At 40.3% G+C, this 21,755-nt stretch overlaps 1 protein-coding gene across 1 annotated transcript in view; it reads left to right on the top strand.

The window, feature by feature from the left end:
- Positions 1-21,755, top strand: part of PDE11A (phosphodiesterase 11A) — a 256,941-nt gene that overhangs the window by 178,459 nt on the left and 56,727 nt on the right. Inside the window, exons 13-14 of the mRNA XM_084893080.1 lie at positions 11,769-11,878; positions 21,328-21,418. Coding sequence (XP_084749206.1) covers positions 11,769-11,878; positions 21,328-21,418 — 201 coding nt within the window. The remainder of the gene's footprint in view (positions 1-11,768; positions 11,879-21,327; positions 21,419-21,755) is intronic.

Genomic DNA, 21,755 nt, shown 5'->3' with positions numbered 1-21,755 from the left:
GAGAAGACTGGCTGGTGGAAAGCCAGAGTAGGGATGTGTGGCTATTACCCACGGGGACATGGAAATCCTGAGAAGGCCGATCTGGGAGAAAGGCCAGGGAGGCCAAGGGAAGTCCAGGGAGGAAGAAGAGGGAGTGGATGTTCTCAGGGGGTAGGGATGCACTAGGCTTGAAATCTCTGTCCCAGGGGCTGTAACCCAGTCATGGTGGGCAGTCTTTCTTTATGGAGAAAACTAGGGCAGCTTGCCAGAAGTAAGCCCTGGAATTTAATCTAAAAGCAACGATTGAAACAAAATTCTCTCTTCATCGCCATTTGCTGGCAAGAAATAAGGCTTGTCTTGGCTTGATTTTCAACTTAGACTGTTAAGCTATCATGTAATAAAATGTTTCCTGGCTTAAATTTATTGATTTCTTTAGCCTCAGCGTTATATATCATTCCTTTGTATACATACACGTGTGTGTGCATGTGTGAACATGTTTAGTATATAAAATGAAAAGAGAACATGAGTTTTGGATTCACATAACAGAAATCTCAATACCTTACATCTCTGCACCCAGATTAAAATTTAAATCCAAAACAGGGAACTCCAAACGAGATACATTTCCCTTCAGTCCGAATGAGCAAAGATTATTCCGTTCCTTCATGAAATTCTCTGCCAATTCAAATTGTACTCATCCTTTGAGGCATTGATCTGATGCCAGTTTTCCCCACGAAATCTTCCCTTTTCTCCCCAAGCATCCGCCAACAATCGCTTATTGCTCTGAGCTCTGTCTGCCATGTGTTTTGAGTTACAGCCTCCTGTACTCCTACAGAGTAGGCTTCTTGAGGCTGAAGAGATAATTTCTTGTTCTTTCAATACCTTTCACTTATTGGCTCAGCACCTGTTTATTGAGATCCTCACCAGCACCTTGCACTCTGTCATGCACATGGTAGGTTTCCAAGAAATGCATGTTGGGTTGACGACCTCAAATGTGCCGAAAGCACAGGAAGATGGGACCAAAATGTCTTCACTTGTACACTCAAGGACTTGTTTTTGGATCCTCAATTGCGTAAGGAACAAGAAGACCAGCTTGGAAAAAGTGGACTGGTCCCATCCTCTACTTACACCATGAAAAGCAGTCAGCCTGTCACGTGAGGAAGAAAGATGCTTTGAACTATGAGTCTTAATTGCTCAAGTGCCAATGTTGCTCAAAAATAATAATAACCATTTTCACTTTGCTTTATCATATCAGATTCAGTGGACAAGGAATAATTTTCTGGGTGCAGAGTTCATATGTCTGGCACATAGAGAGGACATTCAATAAAGAAATTATTAACCTGTTCCTTTGGAGAACCTATGGATTTATAGCAAATTCTCAAAATAAGGAAACAGGAACCTTATCAAGCAAGGGAAAGGAATGGCTGGCTATGACCTTGTGAGTGAGAGATGTCAAAGGTAGAAGCAGACTTTCATTACAAGCCTTAAAGTAGTTGGGATGGGGAAGCTGGCAAGAGTGGCAGGATCAGGGTGACACTTAGGAGTAAAAGGAAATGCATACCCAATTGTCGAGTAAATATTCCATAAAATGGACAATCTTGATCCTTTTCAAGAAATTGGAGAAAGCAGAACTCTCAAACTACGTCACCACAATGGTGGTACTCACACTGACAGAATATTTCAAGGGTATACCGTTTTTTCCGGCATATAAGACGACTTTTGAAACGAAAAAAAGTCAACCGAAAATCGGGGACAAAAGAGCAAAATTACACAAAAATTACCTGCAGATGTTTTTTTAAAAAAATATATTTTATTGATTTTTATACAGAGAGAAAGGGAGAGAGATAGAGAGTTAGAAACATCAATGAGAGTCATCGATCAGCTGCCTCTTGCACACCCCCTACTGGGGATATGCCAGCAACTAAGGTACATGCCCTTGGCCGGAATCAAACCCGGGACCCTTCAGTCCCCAAGCCGATGCTCTATCCATTGAGCCAAACCGGTCCCGGCATACCTGCAGATCTTGACGGCAAAGTTAGTTTTTTCTTTGAAGTGGGGGGTAGTCTTATACAGCGAATATAGGCCTAAACCTATGTTTTAACTATAAAATTAGGGGGTTGTTTTATACGCCGGAAAATACGGTAGTTATTTTTGAAAGTCTGCTCAGCAATCTTGAGGAGTATCACTGTTTGAGAAGATTTGGGTTTTGTTTTTGTATTAATGCTAGACAAACTGAAGGAGTTTGCTATTAAAGTTCTCTTGTGGTCGAGGGGATGGGTATTGCAAAATAAAAACATGACTTTGGAAAGAACAGGTTGGTCAATGTTATTTTTTTCTCCCTGGAATTGAAAGGAGTGACTACATCTGTAAAAAATATTATTTTCTGCTCATTAAATTTTGCTGAACTTGACTAAGAGTAACAATAGGTTGAAAATGTCGGCTTCGGTTTGTTCCTAACACAAGCAATATCTTCTCCATCTTGACCATGGACAATTTAGTTCATTAGAATTTTTAACTGATGAAATCATTCTAGAATTACCAAATGCTACTTGATCACTGAAGAAAAAAGTTTATTTAATTCATTCATCAATCCTAATTTCTGGAATATGACCTTGGTCTATGGCAAAATGATAACCTACTTTTTCCCATGAAAGGACACTCCTGTAGAATATTAGAGACGTTCTCTGTTTTGTTCTCATAAGTGATTCTATTTACATTCTAGTTATATCTTATTCTGTATCCATGTGTTACGATAGAGCCAAAATCTCTCTTAATCTGGGAGGGAAATCCGACTACTGTTTTGGATTCCGTCTGAGTCACAAAGCCAAGAAGCATGGTGTATGTGAGCTAAATTTTCCTCTAGATGGCGCTCCAAGGCAAAGTTTCCCAGCCAGTTGGCAGAAAAGTGGGGAAGGAGTGCGGGGGGGGGGGGGGGGGGGGGGCGGCGCCACACCTTACCAACCTTCCTTGAAAGTGCTTCTTAGAGTCCAGGAGACACGGAGGTACACTCCACCCACCCCCCCTTTTTTTGTTTTAAAAGAGACTCCAACAAAGCCAAGGTGTACAAAAGGGCCCCTCCCATCAGAAGAAATCTGCCTCCTTTCTTTCCGAGCCCTTAGCACGAATAATAAGGCGTTCTCCCTGTGACCTTACCTCCATGGCTGTGTTTTTTAAGCCCATTGTCTCTGGCAAAGGGAAAATTCATAGCTGTGTGTCATTGCTGAGCAAATTATGACACTATGTACAACAGCACAAGCAAATGATAAATATGCGCACCGGTTTCCTAACCTTTAACCCCAAAATCACTTCAAACACAGAGAATAAACTATTGACTGGGAGAATTATGTTCTGCAAAAGTGTTCCACCTTATGTCTAGGTAACAGAGCACTTTTATTCCTTTAGAAATTAAAAAAAAAAAAAAAAAAGAACAAACTTCTTTGTGGGAGAGGCAATTTTATATAAAACGGTGGAAATTTAATTCACTGGAAACCTTGTTAATGACTTATTCCATGCCTCTGGATTTCAGATTTTTGAAATGAAAGCTTCAGCATTATTCTTTGCTTCTAAAGAGATATTTAAATAGCTGAAAATTTTCCAAATATTTTTAATTCCTCAGATAAACAGAGTATATAGTGCCATTCATAATTTATGATTAAGACTAGGAATAAAAACCTGCAGGTGAAGAATAATTATACAAATTCTCTTTATGTATAGAGGCATGTAGACTAGAGATTCCATGGAGCACATGCATAATGAAAGGTGACAAACACACTTCTTATAGTCACAGTGGCGACCAGATAGAGGAAACAGCCATGCTTTTGTTTGGACTCTGCAAAATAGCAGGCCTGCAGTGGAGCCAAGGTTGCAGAGACAGTTTTTGGTTTTATAAATGATGTACGAGCGTTGACAGGTTTTCCAGAGTCGGGGGCGGCGAGAAGGTTTCCTTAAGAGTCAGTGTTCTTTACTATCCCATAAATGCAGTCATTAGCACTTTGGGCCGTGCCCTGCATCCTGGAGGACTCAACAAAGATGCATTGAATGCGTGGACTTAGTTTGGGGTAATATTATTCAAGGAACCGTGTTGTTCAGTGTCCAGTTTTCTGCCCCCCTCGCCCCCCCAAAAAACCTATAAAATGATGAACCACTATCACTGCTAGAAATCTTGTTCTTTCATCCCATTACACTGAGGTTCAGCGAGGGTTCATACAGAATCTTGCAGAATTCACTGAATATGAAAAGAGAAGAGCACATGATCACATTAAAATTTATGGTGGAGCTAGCCGCGTGGCGCTGGTGGGGAATTGCAGTTAAACACTAATAATGACCAAATACCACGGCAAACACACCGACACCCCCGACATTTCCTGGGGGTTTCCTAAATCTTAAACGTGGAGGTGGCCTGGTTCAGTCCATATTGGTGCTGTCAGCAAGGTTATTTTCACAGATAAGCCGAGCCCTTTTATTGATAATTCAAACTAGAGAGCAGGCGGGGAAAATCGGTCCTATTCGCCAGCTCGAGGGGAGTGCGCTGTCTGCTGCTTGCCGTCTGCCGTCTTCGGGGAAGCCCTGGATTTTTGAGGTGGCAAATTTCTTCTGAAAGGTCTCAAAAACACAATAGGAACTCCTTTTCCCCGAGAAGAAGAGAACCAGTTGAATCTTAAACTGAAATATTTTCTTTTTTATCAATAACCAGAATTCTAATTTCAACAGAAAAAAAAGAATTGCTTTTAGATTATAACATTGAAAAGTACAAAAAGAGCTATAAGTTTGGTTCTGCAACAGACTGTAATAAAGTAAAAAAAAAAAAAAAAAACAACAGTCACATTTATAATCATCAAACATCATTTTACATTGCATTTCCCTACTAATAATACAATAAAATCTGTATGTTAGAAAAATCAATTCTTTAATCTTCGTGTAGGAAAGATTGATTTCCAGTATAATTTCCAAAATGGCAAATTTCTAATTTTACAAAGGAGTGATTTTTAATGTTTTTGCAGAATATCAGCACAGGGCATTATAAATTAACCATGGAGCTAATCTATTTGAATACATTGTTTAAATTATTACTTAAGACTCTTGCCTCTTCATCTTACAAGAAGGTTTCTATTTTTATTCTCTCTGGCCACATAATCAGAGGTCCAATCAAGCACTCCACGCTTCTCCTAGCTGAAACTCCCTTATCCACATTTATTTTATAAAAAGAAAAAGGCAAAGCCACACATAATTAAGAACCTGGTGTGCTAATAACCAAACATACGATTGGGCAGAAGGATAATCCAATCCATTTCCTCACACAAGAGAGTAACCTCCATAACTCACTTTAAGCGCTGCCATTCCTGAGTTATGGGTCATTCCCTTTCTGGTGAAAATAAATTCTCCCGCCCCGTCAGCCAGGGCTGAGTATTTTTCTTAGGACATGTAAATTGTAAAACCGCATGAACATAGCCATGCCCGGCGTTTGGGGAAAAGGACGTGGGCTTGTAAGGAAATGTATGTGGTTTGGGGACTGGGGCTGCCTCGTTACAATATAGCATGTTTGATTAAAGTGAATTTATTCTTGAGATTTTTATGGTGTTGGTAAACTGCTTAATCTGTCACTTGGTGTTTTATGCCGCCAGCCGGATCCTCCAGGTCAGGGAGACGCGCAGCAGAGCCGGGGTCGTTTATCACGGCCTCCGTTTCCACGGTTTATGGCTCAGTCGTGGCACTTTCTTGGGGCTGGAACCTGGCACCTGAGGGTGTCCAGCTGGGAGCTTTAAAAAGTTTTAATTTTTTAAGAGTTTCATGTTTAATCTTGGCTGAAGGATGGCTAGTGAGAATTTGGGGAAGGCTAGAAGAGGTCTCATATTCTTCAACTTAAGTGTCTCTGGGAGGGGGCCGCCTCTCGGCACCGTTAATGCTGACCACGCAATCTGCTTCATCTTCTGTCCTCACCAACCACAGGTTAGACTATATATCCAATTCACTAGTAATTTATCATAAAATATAAACCATATTTCTAAACATGAACAAAATATGCCATCTTTGTTCTCAAAAAAAAAATCATACAGTACATATATTCTTAGTGTTGAAAGTTAAGTCCTTAGGATCAACTATGCATTTTTTTTTTGTTTCTTTTTGAAATACAGTAGGTGTGCTACATACATCGAGCTGTGTTTATTGTATTAATAATCTAAATTGAAGTAGAAGCCTGTTTTTTTTACATCTTGTTAAGATATTTATCCTGAAATTTTCCTTATACCACTTGTATATCTTTTTGCATCTTTTATCAAAATATAAGAGGAGAGATATATTAAATGGTTATTATTTAACCCCATCAGAACTTCTTGAGAATGAAATAAAGCATATTTATAGATGCCAAAGGTTTGCTTTGAAATACTCCAGCAAACAAACAAACAAAACGATGCATGTGAAAATACAGATGAAACAAGACTGGCTAAACATGGATTCCTATTGAAGTTAGGTAATGAATACATGGAGGTTCATTATCAGATTCTATTTTGTGTATGCTTTTGACTTTCAAAAATGAATAATTTTTTTAAAGTTATTATACTAGTAACTAATAGCTTAAAAATTAAGTAATAGAAATGGTTTAAAAATAACTAAAAAAAAAAAAAAAAAAAAAAAAACCTGATTAAAATCAATGCAATTTTTTAATTCCAGCATCATTTACTCAACACATATAATTATACCTGACACACCATTAAGTTTTGCAGCCTTGCCATTCTGAGGTTTATATGGGCAAGTATTTGCAATATGATTTGAGAGACAAGATATATCCAAAGTATAACTTAGTGTTTTATGATTTGGTAGTGAGTGCCTTGAGAAGGTTCTGGTTGTAAAACAAAGTATTTAAGTGTCCTTCCAACTCTGAGCTTAGTAAGAAAAGGATCATTGTAGACTTCCATCAATATTTAATAAATATAAAATCAAGATTTGACTATAGAAAGAAAAGAAAATTTGACAAAACTATCCCACTCCTGTGGATAATTAGGCAAAGTACAACTGCTCTGTATTGCATAGTATCCTCTGGTGAAGGAGACATGTAAACATGGTGCTGGATGGTGATCCCCTAACACCTGGAAAGGTTCTGGTCTTTGGGCCACAAAATGAGATAGCAGGGCCTATTTTTTAGGTTAGCAGATCTGAATATTGGCAGATAAACATCACTGCAAACATCAAGGGGGCATGACCATTGAACCTCGATGCTGCAGTCTGTGCAGAGGGTTTTATTCACGGGATAGGATTGTGGTTGGGAACACCTGCTCTTGTCTCCCTTGTGCTTTCATCACATGCCATCTCTGGTTGGCAAAGACGATAGGCTACAGTGTCAAGCAGCATCAATTTATTTGTAAGCACTCTTGGTAAGCAATTGCAATCTGCTTCCACCTTAAACTTGATCAAGTCCTCTGCCTAAAGTCATTGCTTTGGAGCATATTGAATAGACTGATAGCCACCAGCCTGCCCAAGGATTTGCATGTTGAGAGGTGGCTATTTCATCCTGAAGCCAACAGAATAGAATCCTAAAAAGAAGCATGCTGGGCCAGCTGTAAATGTCCGTGGAGCCCAAACATGTGTCTTAACAATGCTCTCACCACTGTGATCCACTCACACCTGGGGTAGTGATTGAAGGCCGGCTTTTCATAGAACTTTCACTGACAGACACCTCATGTGAAGGACGGTCTAGTGAAGCAGGGCCAGCCATCAACATTGCCTTTTGGGGCATTTGTTAGAAGACGCCAGCACTTCGTATGTGGCATTTACATGAAACCCTGAAAGAGCACTCTTTGGCTAAAGTAAATTTAATTTTAATAATATACCAAACAAAGGCCCTGGACAGTGACCTGCAATATTGCACGTTAGAATTTAAGGAATACCAGAAATTAAAAGGAAATGCTGCCTTTCAGCCCTAAGCTCACACTTCCAACTTGAAGTTGTCTATAGAGTGGTTGAGACATGATGACAGATTAGGGACATGGTGCACAGATTCATCTAGAGGCTCTTCCTTGAGAAACCATGTTCTTCAAACCCCTAGGAATTGTCTGAGCTGTACCCTTTTCTCTTCTGCAGAAGAAAGCAAAGGCTGAAGGGAGAAGAAAGGTGCTACAAACACCTATCATGTGCCTTAGCCAGTTTTGCTCAGGGGTTAGAGCCAGAGGACTGTAGGGCCGTGGGTTTGATTCCAGTCAAGGGAATGTACCTTGGTTGCAGGCTCGATCCCCAGCCCTGGTCAGGGCGAGTGCAGGAAGCAACCAATCAATGTGTCTCTCTCATATTTTTCTCTGGCCATGATATTCCTGTTCACTAGTGTAGTGCAGGACCAAGTTTTAAATAGGTCACTTTCTATCTGGTTCAAATTTTATGTTGGCCAAATGCTGGGAAAATACTGGGTAGCCCAGGGGACCCTGTGAAACAGTCTTACTGTTCGGGTCCTTTGGAGTTTCAGTGGGTGTATGCTGTAGTGGCTGGGGGAAGGGGGGTATCCCGGCTAACATTTTAGCCAAACAGAGGACTGTTGGAGGCCTTCTCAGAGGGCACTCACAGACTTCTCCAGGGAGGGTGATTTGGGAATTAGGTACCTTGATTGCAGGCTCGAATGTCTTGAATGTCTCTTTACCTAGGTATATTGTATTCACTGCTTTATATCTCTGTTAATGGGCCATGAGGGAACACAGGTGAGAAGACAGATTAAAATAAAAAGGTATATTATTTTAAAATAAAAGACTAAAATAGAGTCTAGCATAGAATAAATGCATTCAAATTTCCTGCTGCCCCACCGCTATAAATTTTATCTTTTTAATATTTTGTAATGTTTTGATTACAGTAGACATTCAATGTTATATTAGTTTTAGGTGTACAGCATACTACACCTAAACAGTTAGACATTTATATAGCTTACAAAGCGATCCCTCAATAAGTCTAGTACCCATCTAGCACCGTACATATTTATTACAATATTATCGACTATATTCCCTCTGCTGTACTTTACAGCCCCATGACTACTTTGTAACTTCCAAGTTGTACTTCTTAATCTCTTCACCCTTTTCACCCAGCCCCAACCCTCCTCCCATCTGGAAACCATTAGTTTGTTCCATGTAACTATGAGTATGTTTCTGTTTTATTTATTCTTTTATTTTGTTTTATAGATCCCACTCTGTTCTCTTTTTGAAAGTATATTGTCTTTAGCAGGCGGTTTATTTTTCTCCTCAATGTAAGTGTAGGTAGGAAGGAATAGGACTAGAAAGAAGATGGATGAGGGGGGAGGAGGAACAGACAGACACTTAGCGGCAGGTGGACACTTTTTTAGGCCTGACGACTCTCAGAAACCATTTACCAGGCAGCTCTAAATCACAGTCAAGAGATAGGTGCTGCTTCAGTAACTCAGGTATCACGGTTGAGAGAGGCAAATATGTTTTGTATAACTGGGTGTGTGCTGTTTCTCAGGGTTTCTTTGTTCTGAGGATCATCCAGAGGTGGGTTCCATGGTCTTCGAACACTACAAAATCATAGAATACTTTCTAGGAAGAGAGTCCATGGCTCTCATCAAATTCTCAAAAGAATCCATAATACAAATTGTTTGAGAACTTGATGCTGGATTTTCAGGAAGGGACAAGGGTGGGAAGGAAGATGTTCTTCATAGGAGAACATTAGAGTAAAATATATTCCGTCACATTATATAATGGGTGATAACCGATAGCTTAAAAATAACTTTGGATTTGAATATTGCATCTATTTGATGACGTTTAACTTAACTTTTCCCTAAATTTCTAGTCAAATTACTTTAGTTTAACTACCCCATCCCTATTCTTACTGTTTTAATGCATCAGCTCGTTCTAATCAATAGCATTTTCAAAGGTAAAATATTTCTAAATTTCTGTGCCATTTCATTGTTTACAGCAACAGTTTCTATGTAGCTTCTCATCTTTGTGAGAAGTATCATGAATAGTATTTCATACTTGGTAGCCTTTCAGGTTTTACTTGGTATTAGCTAGATCCAAACCCAACTAAACTGACTTACAAGATGACAGATAAGATATTCATGTCCCATTTTCCTTTCAAAAATCACCCCCAAATAACAGGGAGAAGAAACAAACATAAATTCCACCTGTCATGGAACCTTAATAAATGAAGGGAGAAGATGGAGGGAGGGTTGTTCATAGCTTAGCATAGAAGAGGAAATTCCAACCCAGGTGCCTTCAAGGTGAGTGGGTAGAGGAAGGGGTACACATGAGAAACAACAGCCCCCAGAAGCTACCAGAGCTCGGGAACTGGAGGTATCAGATACCACAGAAATGGGATGTGAGGGCGATGAAAGTCCCCATCCCCTCTCCATGTAGTCAGAGGACCCCTCTTCCCTCACCTATTCAGGAAACCAGAGCATTTGCTGGAGAAACTGAACCCCAGATGTGGGGACACCAGCAACAGAAAAGTTGGGGTGAGATGCACCCTGAAAATAAGAAAATTAAGTGAAAGTGTACACCCTGAAATGTGAGAAGCCACTTTCTCTTTTCTCGGAATGCCAAACCTGTGTTTGTGCCATTTCCAAACAAGAGATTGAAAAGTCCAGAGGAAATGAACTTAGAGATGGACACATGGGGATCTCAGCCAAAAGCCAGCTGCCCATCTGCTTGCCCCCTGATAGGGGCCCAGCAATCTGCAGACCCCCTCCTCACACACTGGTGTGTGGTGAGCTCTGCATGCTTTACTCATGTGTGTGAACTACCAGGCACTTGAGGAAACCACTAAACACAGAGAAAAAGAGCTCAGTGGAAATAGGCAATCAGGGAGCAGAGAGAATTTCAGAGAAATAATTAATATCCTAAAAAAAATAAAAGATGATAATGCATCCAGGAGAGAAGAATAGAATGCTATTAGAATAGGAGCAGAGACCAAAAGAATGCTTCTAGATGAAAAATATTATTACTCATAGAAAGTAAGAGAGAAAAAGTCAAGGTGGGCAATGGGAAAAATAAAAAAGACAAAACAAGGAAACCAATACAAGAAGTCCAGTGTCCAACCAACTGGAGTTCCAGTCAAACAGGACAGAAAACAATAGTGAAAAGAAAATTATTAAGAAACTTATAAATAAGAATGTTGTACTGAAGAAATCACACCACACCTATGTTCTCCACAAGCAAGCTGCAGAGGATAATAAAGAATTCCAACGATACTCCAGCTGATCCTCAATCTGATTGCCTAATCATGACATGCACTGCCTTATTATCTGTATGAATGTAATCTGTCTGCCAAGCTAATATGAATGAAGGCACTTACAGAGTAACATCTAGAATATCATCATGTAACCATTTCAAAACTTCTAAGTTGCTTCTTTTAATATTAAGGGTGGGAGCGTTTTTCTTTTGCAGGTTTCCACTTGATTGGCATCTGGTGGATATAACATTCAGTTCTAAATTCACAGCCCCCCTCTCCCCTACCGCAAGATGCTCATCATTGAAATGTAGAATCACAGAACACAGTTTGCTCCGGGCCTTTGTCAAACCGTCGCTGTATCTGGATAGTGCAGCCTCTTCTCTAAAAGGGGCACACAATGGTCTGAACTTTGTTCTGGCAGGCCAGCATGGGGCAGCTTGACAGGGAGCTAATCCATCACTGTGGGATCAGGGCTGTGCAAGTGGCCACCCGACTCACCGCCGTCTAAGGGGGTGGCAGTTAATCATTTCCTTAACTGATGTGGGTATGAAAACAGAGCTGATTATTGCTGGGCAGACGAACCTTATCCATCCTCCCTGCCCTGGGCGGTGACTGTTGCCATTTTCTCTTCTTCCCAGACCGCCGGGTTTCAAGAGATTCTGACCGAGGTGGAAATTCTCGCGGTGATTGTGGGATGCCTGTGTCATGACCTCGACCACAGGGGAACCAACAATGCCTTCCAAGCTAAGTAAGTGTTCTAATTGTTGTTATTTTAATGCATGTGCCTTTCTGTGCAGAGCCAAAGGTGACCGGCGCTAAAGAGTAAGGCATTAATTTCTGGTATCTGAGGCCGAGGCCATGCAGGCTTGGGCTCGTGTGCCAAGGGGCCCATCCATCTTTATAATTCCCTATTCTTCTTTTAATTGCAAATTTGCCCTTCATGTCATGCTTGTTGATTTGGTCTGTCTCCCTTGAGCTCAGTCAGATAACAAAGCAGATCTTAAAGGGCCTATTTTCTTCCCTCCTGAATATTTGTTTTCATGGCATTTGTAAGCCTTTTGGACTTGCTACACTAAAATCTGATCTTAAGACTACTAAAAGAAAATTGGACTTAAATTTTTTTTAAATTTTATGAGGCAAAATAGCTCTTCTTTCCCTAGTAAAACCCTTTCCAGGTGGTTTGTTTTTTGTTTTTTGTTGGTTTTTGTTTGTTTGTTTGTTTGTTTGTTTTAAGTTGGATAGCATATAAACTGCAGGGAGAAAAGCAATGCTAGAGAAATAAGGCCCCTGCTTCTCCAACAGAAAGGTAGGAAACAAACAGAGAGATTGCATCCATACTGGGCATGTGAAGGCACAGAATGTGCACTGGACAGAATAATCTGTCCTTGAGCATCTTGGACTGGTCAAGATAGCTGTGGCTTTGTGGCTCACACAGTGGCCAAGGCCATAGAATACGGGTGCTGGAAATAAGGCCCAAACCCACATCTCCCGAGTCTTATATTGAGGCTCCAGTTTTAATGTTCTTACTGCCTATCTGCAGACAAAATGCTATGTGAGTTCAGAGCCTGGAGAGAAAAGTTTGGGGATGGAGATGTCAAGAAAGTGGTATAATTAACTTTCAGATGACCGATTTCGAAGTCCCCTGGCAGGTGTACCCGCATAATCTGAAACGTCAACAGACCACATCCCTTTCTGTTCCTCAAAATGCTTACCTGTTGATACCTTGGGATCCTGGCCACTGGCATTTGCTCCTGATCTAGCAAATGGATTTTGACTGTGTGCCCTTCTCTATTCATCCTGGGTCTTATAGCCCATCACTTCAACCCTGCCTTCTCAATATCCTGTAGTTTCTTGACATTCGGAACTTTCTGTGACATCCACGCTGCAAAAACTCAGCCCCAGTTCAATCTAGCAATTCAATTTCATGTGACTCTGCCTACACTTTTAAAGGCTTTAGTAGAAAATGTCATAGTTGTGGGAGTTTGAGATACACCAAATATACTCTCCCAACTGGCATTACTAGATGCTCAGTATTCCCCAGATTCTGTATCCCCATTGCTCTCAGAAGGTCTATATAATAAACATTCTCCTTTCCTAAACCATCTCCGGTAGACCACCTCCCCCGCTCCCCTCAGCAGATCACCTTGCCTCCTCCTTCACCAAGAAAATTGAGGCCATCAATCGAGAACTCCCTCAATTTTCTCCCCTGCCATGTACAAACTTATCTGTCTGGCCCCATCCTTTCCTCCTGACCTCCTATCTCAGTGAAAATGCTGTCTGTCCTCTTGTCTGACGCTAATCCTTCCACCTCGGCTTTGGATCCCTTCCTTTCTCGCTCCTCTGAGACCTTGCTCCATTAATCTTCCTCTCTCTCTGCCCTGTATCTCCCTTCCCTTTCCTACTACCTCTCAGCATCCTATTAATATGAAAATCCCCCCGGCCCCCCTTCTTGAAAAAGTCCACCTCAATTCCTGCTTCTCCCTTTAACATCTGCTCTATTTCTCTTCCTTTCCAGTCAGTCTTCTTGGAGAGTCCATTATCTTCACTTCCCCAATGCCTGCCCTCCCACAGGGCAACCAGTTTCACCTCACAAGGGGAACTGCCCCCAGTAATGCCATCAATGGCCCCTTTTCCCAGAGCTGCTGGACACTCTTATTGTCCTTCTTTCTTGACCCTTCTTGCCACGAGACCCATTTTTTGCTCCCTTCTTCCTAGAATGTTCTCTTCCCTTGCCTCCCAGACAAAGGATTTCAACTACCTTTCTAGCCTTTCTTCTCAGTGTGCTTCAAGGCCTGTTTCCTCCTGTCCCAGCCAGCACTCCTGATGTCCTCTCCTGTTTCTCTCCTGCTCTATATGATCCTTCATGCAGGCCTTCACCCATCTGCTGATCAGCCCTAAACCCAGATCTTGGATCCATAATTCTCTTCTCTCCAGACACTGATTCCAACCACTTGAGGGGCACCTCCTATTGAAATCTCACAGTCACCTCAATCTCAGTCTTTCTGATTATACTGGTTTCTTTTCTCTGTCTCGGTGAATAGCACCACCAGAAATCCACAAGCCATCCAGATTCCCTCCTTAGTACCCCTAAAGTCAACATCTCTGTCTTCTTAAGTCACTACTGCTTCTCTGTCTCTCCTGAGTTGCAACAACAACCAGCCCAACTCTCTCCTCTAGACTTCTTGCCTTGGTACTCCAGAATAATCTTAGTAGTTCTCAAAGCTCAGTCCACTCTCCTGCTTAAAAGTCATTCACCAGCCTCCTGCTGGTGATAGTGTTCAAATTCCTTAGTGTAGCCCTTCAAAGCCCCTTTCAACCAGGCTCCTGTCCATTTCTCTAGCCCAGCACACACTCCTTCCACCCCACCTACCCGACACACATCTATGCTCCAGACCCAAGGGGCAACTTGAAGTGCTCAATAGGGTCCAACTAGTTCACTTCCCAATGCTCCCCAGTATTCCTAGCTGGGATGCCCATCTTCTCCTTTTCCCTCCAAGCACTACCCAGGGTTCTATTCCTGCTGCAACTTCCCCTGGTCAACTTTCATTATGCCTACATAATCCCCAACTTGTGCTTTTTTAAAAGTGTGCCTTTCGCTCTATTTTAATTGCTGATTAACAGGCATGTCTCCCCTACTCCTTGAATTCTCATGATGTAAAGCAAATACCAGGAGCATAATAAACATACAGCGAATGTTTGCTGCGTGAATGAATGATGGATGGATGCATGAATAGTAAGCAGACTTACTATAGCTTTTCAATAAAGTTTTCTGACTTTTAAATAAGTATAACTTTTTAAAGATTATTATAAACACAGTTTTTATAGTCATAGGTTTTGATGTTACATTCACTTCTTCAATCCCTAGAGTCTACTGAAGTGTCAACTGGATATACTTTCATCATATACATACAATTCCTTATGTTTAGATTTCCGTATCTGCATTTCATTATATTTTTAAGATGTCTCTCTCTTTTAGGCAATGACACCATTGTATCTTCCTCTTGCATCCTTTCTCTAGACCCCTACCATTCTTTCACTTCTGCATAAAGAAAAGATAAATGTGTTATAATTGTCTCTCTAAAACAAGAGTGAGCACCCTGTGAGTTCTTTAAGAGTCAAGTATACAATATTTGTACCTAGATACCACTGGCCCTCTCCTCTCCTTCAGAGAGCCTGTCTATCACACTCCCCTAATTAAAACCCACTTAATCATAGTTTATCTCTCAGGAAATTGGAGTTGAATTACCATGATATTGCTCAGTTACTGTTGACATCCAAGCTGCAGACTTGGGAACTGAGGCTGCCATTTTGGGAGAGCTACAATGACCCTGTGTCAAGAGAAATGTGCAGAGAAAAAGAAAGAAACTAGATATTCAGAGAGAAGCAGAAATAAGAGATTGCATAACTCTAGAGAAACAGAGAAAGAGCAGACTTGATTTCTGGCTTTACACATCTCCACTCTTATTTCCAGGAGACCCAGCCATACCTGTGATAATAGGCTCCCTCAGAGTTCCAGGTATCATTTAATCAAACTTTTTTTTTTTAGGGAAGCTGATTCTGATTTATTTCTGTTCTTTGCAACTAACAGTCCCTGAGACAATGAAAAGAACTACAATTTACTTCTTGTTGACTCTTTCAAGTGCTCTCCCACATCCTGGTTAGGGTAGGTATTTCTGTCTCCACGTTATGGGAGGATCTGAGCATCAGGAAAATTAAGTAACTTGGACAAATTCATACTCCCAGAATGCACTAGAGTGGTGTTTAATCTGATTCCAAAAGCCATTCTTTAACCACCACATCATACTCCCTCAATGACTCAGTGATATTTATTTTGGGCCTTTGGGCTTCTAGCTTCTTGGCTGACTGGACATATATACGTGAGCTCTGGAAAACTTAAATATATTTGACACCCAGAAAATTAAGACATGGAGCTATAAAGTCGTATAACTGAATTAGACCTTGATAGTCATATTTTTAAACACCTTCATTTATAAAAATGGAAATAGAAATACCCAGATCTTAGGTGACTTGTGAAAGATAAAACAGTTTTCAAAAATATTAGATAGATATTAAATTGCTGGCACTAGAACTCAATTTTATTTTTTAACTTATTTTTGCATCCTTATACCATATTATCAAATCTGCCTCTTCTGAGGTAATCTGATGTGTTTAAGAAATGGGATATCCATCAGCCCTGCCCCTACCAGATGAAGTCACTTTTGAACTTGGGACACCGAATGCCACCACCACCCAACCTCAGTTAAAATTTCCCTTGACAATGAATGCTGACAGAGACCTTTTTCAACACAGTGAAGGAACTATCTTTTTATCGATTAGAGTAAAATTTATTCACTAAGCGTGTGTGCCATTGTTTAGAAAACCCCTAGCAAGAAATCTACACCTTCATTTCCTTCTTTATTCCCCAATAATTGAGTTCTTTGTATGTGTAAGGCACTGTGCTAGGCCTATTGTGAGAAAATAAAGAAATGTAACAAACAGTCCCTTCCCTTAAAGTATTCACAGTCAAACTTCAACGTTCAAGTGATTTGGAAATATAATTTAAATGCACCAATTATTATGTGAAGCAAAGTATATGCTACCTCTCCCCTCCCCCTCATATATAAGGCTGTAAAAAAAAACAGGAGACATTTAGCAAGGGACAAATTACTATATAAAATGCAAAATGCCTCTACAATAAAAAGTTGGTTATAGCAGAGTATAATTTATTCTCTTAGCCTTTCTGATAAATGAACCTTTGCATTTTCATATTTTATTCTTAGTTTTTAAGTATTAAAGTACGTGCCATGAATGATCAATAGGTAGAGAGGGCAGCAATACCACAGTGCTTTGAAATTGCTCTGTTAACACCTCTCTCCTGTTTTCTCCAGGGACAGCGTTCCTCACTCATCCCCCTCTCTATTACAGCTGCCCCTGATGATTAAATATCAGTACCGAGCAGCTTTGTAGTATATTCTCCTAGGAGACTTCTGTTCATTTCTAGCATAATCTCTTATACTCATTTCTTGGGAATGAAAACCCATCTTGTCGCTTTCGGCCAGGTCCCAGTAGTGAAATACTGGGGCACATTAATCTGCCATGACAGCCTAATCCCATTCCTCACCACCTCCCAACAATTCTCACTTTCCTAATTACCTTTCATAGTTTTCCTTTTTTAAGTTTTCTATAAGCCGTGGCTGCACACTTCTGTTGAGCCTCTTTTTCAAAGCATATGCACATCTGGAGACATTCTGAAGGTACACCTCCTTTCGCATGCTATTTTTGGTGCCTGTGCAAAGTGCTTGAGTGCCTGTAGGGACAGAAGGCTTTACTTCGACTTTCCTTTTCATAAGTTTCTCCTGTCCAAAATGGAAAAACTTTGGTGTGTTGGGATGACCTAGTCATAATGAGCATCGTGAATAAGTACTGTAATTTGGAGATTCTTCTCTTCAGCTCCCCTTCTCTCCTCCTCTCTCCACACACCCTGCATAAATATACTATACAGTATATTCACTATTAAGGCCTGTGTGCCCCAAAGCTATTTATACAATGGATATACTTACCACAGACAATAAAAATGAGGTGTGGATTTGAAGTCCATTTTTTCCATATGTGATTGATTTGGACTGTTGTGGGTTTTTTTCCCCAATATTTATATGAAAAAGTAAAAATGTACCTTTACACAAAGTATATTACATGAAAGACATGGCCTCCTTTAAAAAACTGATCTTATGATCAAGTGAGATTGGTTAATGCTGCATATTATGTTCCTCTCCTGCAGAATCACAATGCTTGTTCTTACATTCTGGGAAGTCTTACAGTGAAGAAACAGTTTATCGAGGACCTAGCATTTTCCAAACGCAGTTGACCACGGGCCCTTTTTTTATTCCTGCCCAGTGTGCCATTTAACATTCCAAATAACTCACATTTTGTAGAATATTTTAACAAAGTTTATCCTAAAGTATATTTCAGTTTTTGCCACTAATATCAAGTTTTATGACTTGTGCACTTCACCCTCGCCATCCTACAAGGTTCACAGCGTATGTGTTTGTAATCCGAAGATGACATTTTGCTTCCAGGAAGGTGAGTGTTGTTAGTGTAAGTCGGTCAGAGAAAATGCCCTACACAATTCTAGGGGATTGTGAGCTCCTTGATGGTAACAGCCATGCCTTGCTTACCTTTGTATTCCACATGCCCTGCAGTCTGGCATCATAGCCATCATCAAAACTTGTTGATAAATGAATGATAAGTGAATGAATGAATGAATGAATGACAGTGTCTTTGTAGCATTTTCATAGCATTAGTCTGGTTTGATTGCAAAATCTACACATTTTTGTGATTAACTCAGTATTGTATAAGGGTGGGAAAGGTAAAATGGAATATTATAAAAGAGAACAAAGAGAGAATCTGAGGATGAAGATGCTCAAACCACAGAAGTCAAAGGCTGCACCTGCACAAACACCCTGAGAGTCCTTCTGATGAAATGCAGCGGTTCAGAAATTAGGCGGGTCTGGGGCAGAGGGAGAGGTGCAGCATGGGAGGCACCAGAGTATTTGTTATAAGCTGTTTCCTAGTTAAAGGAGGAAACAGCCTACTCATACTGTAAAAAATAAAATATAGAGTGACTTAGGATTATTTAATTGTTTTAACGTTGTGTGGATTCTGCTAAACCAATGTGATGAAGAGACAATATATTGCATCTTGGCCCTACTTTACATCAAAGGCTGCTATCAGTAAAGACTCTTCCAGGGATGGCTTATCATTAGAAATGAGTCACAGGAATCTGAGTCTGTGGTTAGTAGGTATACTAATAGAATTCTGAATTAAATTTGGCAATATTGTTTCATTTATAACAACCAGCTTGACAAAAAATTGAGAATCGAATATCAGAAATGTATAAATTACAATCAGCTCTCTCATTATCTAAAGAGAAGAAGCTTAAAAACATGGATGCTAATCCAGAACTTGTACTTACTAGCCCTGTGACCTTGGAAAAGTAGCATAACTTCTCTGAGCCTTGGTTTCCTCATCTGCAAAGTGAAAAGGCAATACTATTTCACGGTTGTTTTCAGGACCAGATAAAATAATGCATTAAGTTGCTAATCTGTTGTCTAGTACATGATAGGTACTTACTCATAATAGCTATTATTGTTAATAACATTATTATAAAATAAGTTAACACACTTATTATGATCATCCTTCCAATTTTAACTATAACTTCAGACATACTACTGCAAGCTTATTAACCAAGCAGCTAATATTTTTAAAGACCTGTTCCATGCCAAGCATATGCATACCATATGTAAATATGAAGCATTCTAGAATTTCAAAGGCCAATGCAAATAGAGTCAAGACACAATACATTGTGCTTTTTGAAAAATGTATTTTCATAAAAATGAAATCTATGTTAAAAATAATATCTAACATTATTAGTCACTGATTATTAAGATTAGCATAACATGTTCATTTATTAAATAACTAGAGGCTCAGTGCATAAAAATTTGTACACCTGGGAGGTAGGTCCCTCAGCCTGGCCTGTGCCATCTCACAGTCTAGGAGCCTAAACCACAGTCTGGCCTCCTTTTGCAGGAGGCAACCAGCAAGCCTACCAGGGGACTGGCCCCACCCCTCCCCAATCGCCCCTCTGTGCAGCCAGTTGCCGCTGTTCCCCCAGCCGCCCCCGATCGCCATCCCTTCCCTCTGCCCACTGAGGGGCTGGCACCCACCTTGGCTCGCCTAGTGCCACCCACTCACTGGCCTCCACTGGCCAGTCATTGTGCAATTTGGTCAATTTGCATATTAGGCTTTTATTATATAGGGTATAGATTAAGGTTAACTTTAAAGAAGTAACCCAAACTTCCACCTCTTTAAAATCTAGTATCCTCTTGAGAAACCCTATTCATAATAATCCCTACAGTATTAAACTGTTGCTTTCTTCCAACTTGTGGTCAGCATTGAGTCTCTCCAAGGGCTCCTGAACTGATCATGATCTTGGACTGCTTCACACTGGAGATGGAGGGCAGCTTATGACCAAAATCTTTCATGTTGCACTTGGATGCACTCTTTGCTCCTTTCACTAGCAGAGAAGATGGTGAGCCATCAATCTCCAGTGTTTTCAAGTTAAAGCCAAATTGCCCTTTCAATGTCTGATCTTGCAGTAAACACAAGGACCTAGATGGGTCCTCAACCAGATCCCATGACTTTGCTTTAAACCCTAGGGTTCTCTGGAGCTCTCTTGGCTCTTAAGATGCTCTAAATCCTACTCCAAAAGAATTGGAAATAAACACATTTGAGCATTTAAATGAACACTTTGCCAAATTGAAACTATTAATTGTTCTACCTAAGCGAAATTTAAAGGTAATTTTAAAAAAATCCTTTAAAGTATCAATTAACATTTTATATATTTACAATGGAAATATCCTTGTGTTTTAATAACTAACTAATAATTAATACAGACTATTATCTACTACATGCCAGGCACTGTAGGTACTTTCAAGTATTCAATTGTATTCTCATAAATAACAGGTGAGGTAGATAGTATTGCCATATTGTTAGAGACAAAGAAACTGCATCTTCACATGACCAAGTAACTGCCCTGACTCTAAATCCAAGAAACTTTCCATATTTCTACACTGAGATACCATAACATAACTATGGGCTGGAAAACTACAATATAAACTTATCAACTGTACGCATAAAGTAGATTAAATAAAGGCAAAATATTCACAAGGTCTTTTCCCAGGAGAGTCAAATACATTTGGTATAGACAATTGTTCTGGCACTCAGAAGCTGTGTAAGACTTAGTTCATGAAATCTGCTCTCATCCCTAGAGCCAGAAGTTATGCCTTTTATTCTCAGGGCACCCAAAGTACTTTGCTTGCACCTAGAATACCTCTGTGGTATTTCTGTTGTGTGCTGTGTGCCTTATTTTCCTTATGACCACTTCTCATCTCACTTACTAGTCTGTAAATATCTTAGTCATAGACTCTGTCTTATTCACATTTGGTATCATCCACGGCATTTAGGCTAACACAGAGAAAGTTCCTGAAAGGTTTACTTAATAGATTAGTGAACTAACAAGCAGTTACCTGTGAATGTATCTGCTCATAGTCCTTTGTGTCAAAGCAGGAAAACAGTTTGATCCAAAGACCTGGTGTGGGGAACTGTTGACAGGGCACTGACCCTTCTGTCCTCTTTCAGGAGCGGCTCTGCCCTGGCCCAACTCTATGGAACCTCCGCCACCTTAGAGCACCACCATTTTAACCACGCAGTGATGATCCTGCAGAGTGAGGTATGGCCCTAACGTGCTACTTCTCCCCTTGATGGAAAATCAATGAAACCGTGCCTCTGACCTCTCTGTAATGCCACAGGTAGATACAGAGAAGTGGAACAGATTTTTAAGTCAAACTATTAGACCCTTTTGTGTGTGTTTTTTTTTTTTAATTCAGTTAGAATCCTGATCAAAGAATGGGTTCAAATTCTTCCTGACTGAGCTGACTCATTTGGGATTCATTCTTGGCTTGGAAGTATTTCCCATTCACTTAGCCCAGGAGATGGCCTCCAACTTGCTTACCTTCCTCAGGGCTACAGAAGCCCGCACACAGGGACATGATCCAAGTAGTGAGTGG

The sequence above is a fragment of the Pipistrellus hanaki genome (genome assembly GCF_964339955.1).
Source record: "Pipistrellus hanaki genome assembly, chromosome: 8".
Lineage (NCBI taxonomy): Eukaryota > Metazoa > Chordata > Mammalia > Chiroptera > Vespertilionidae > Pipistrellus > Pipistrellus hanaki.
The sequence above is the reverse complement of the archived record's forward strand: the minus strand, read 5'-3'. Positions and strand labels throughout refer to the sequence as shown.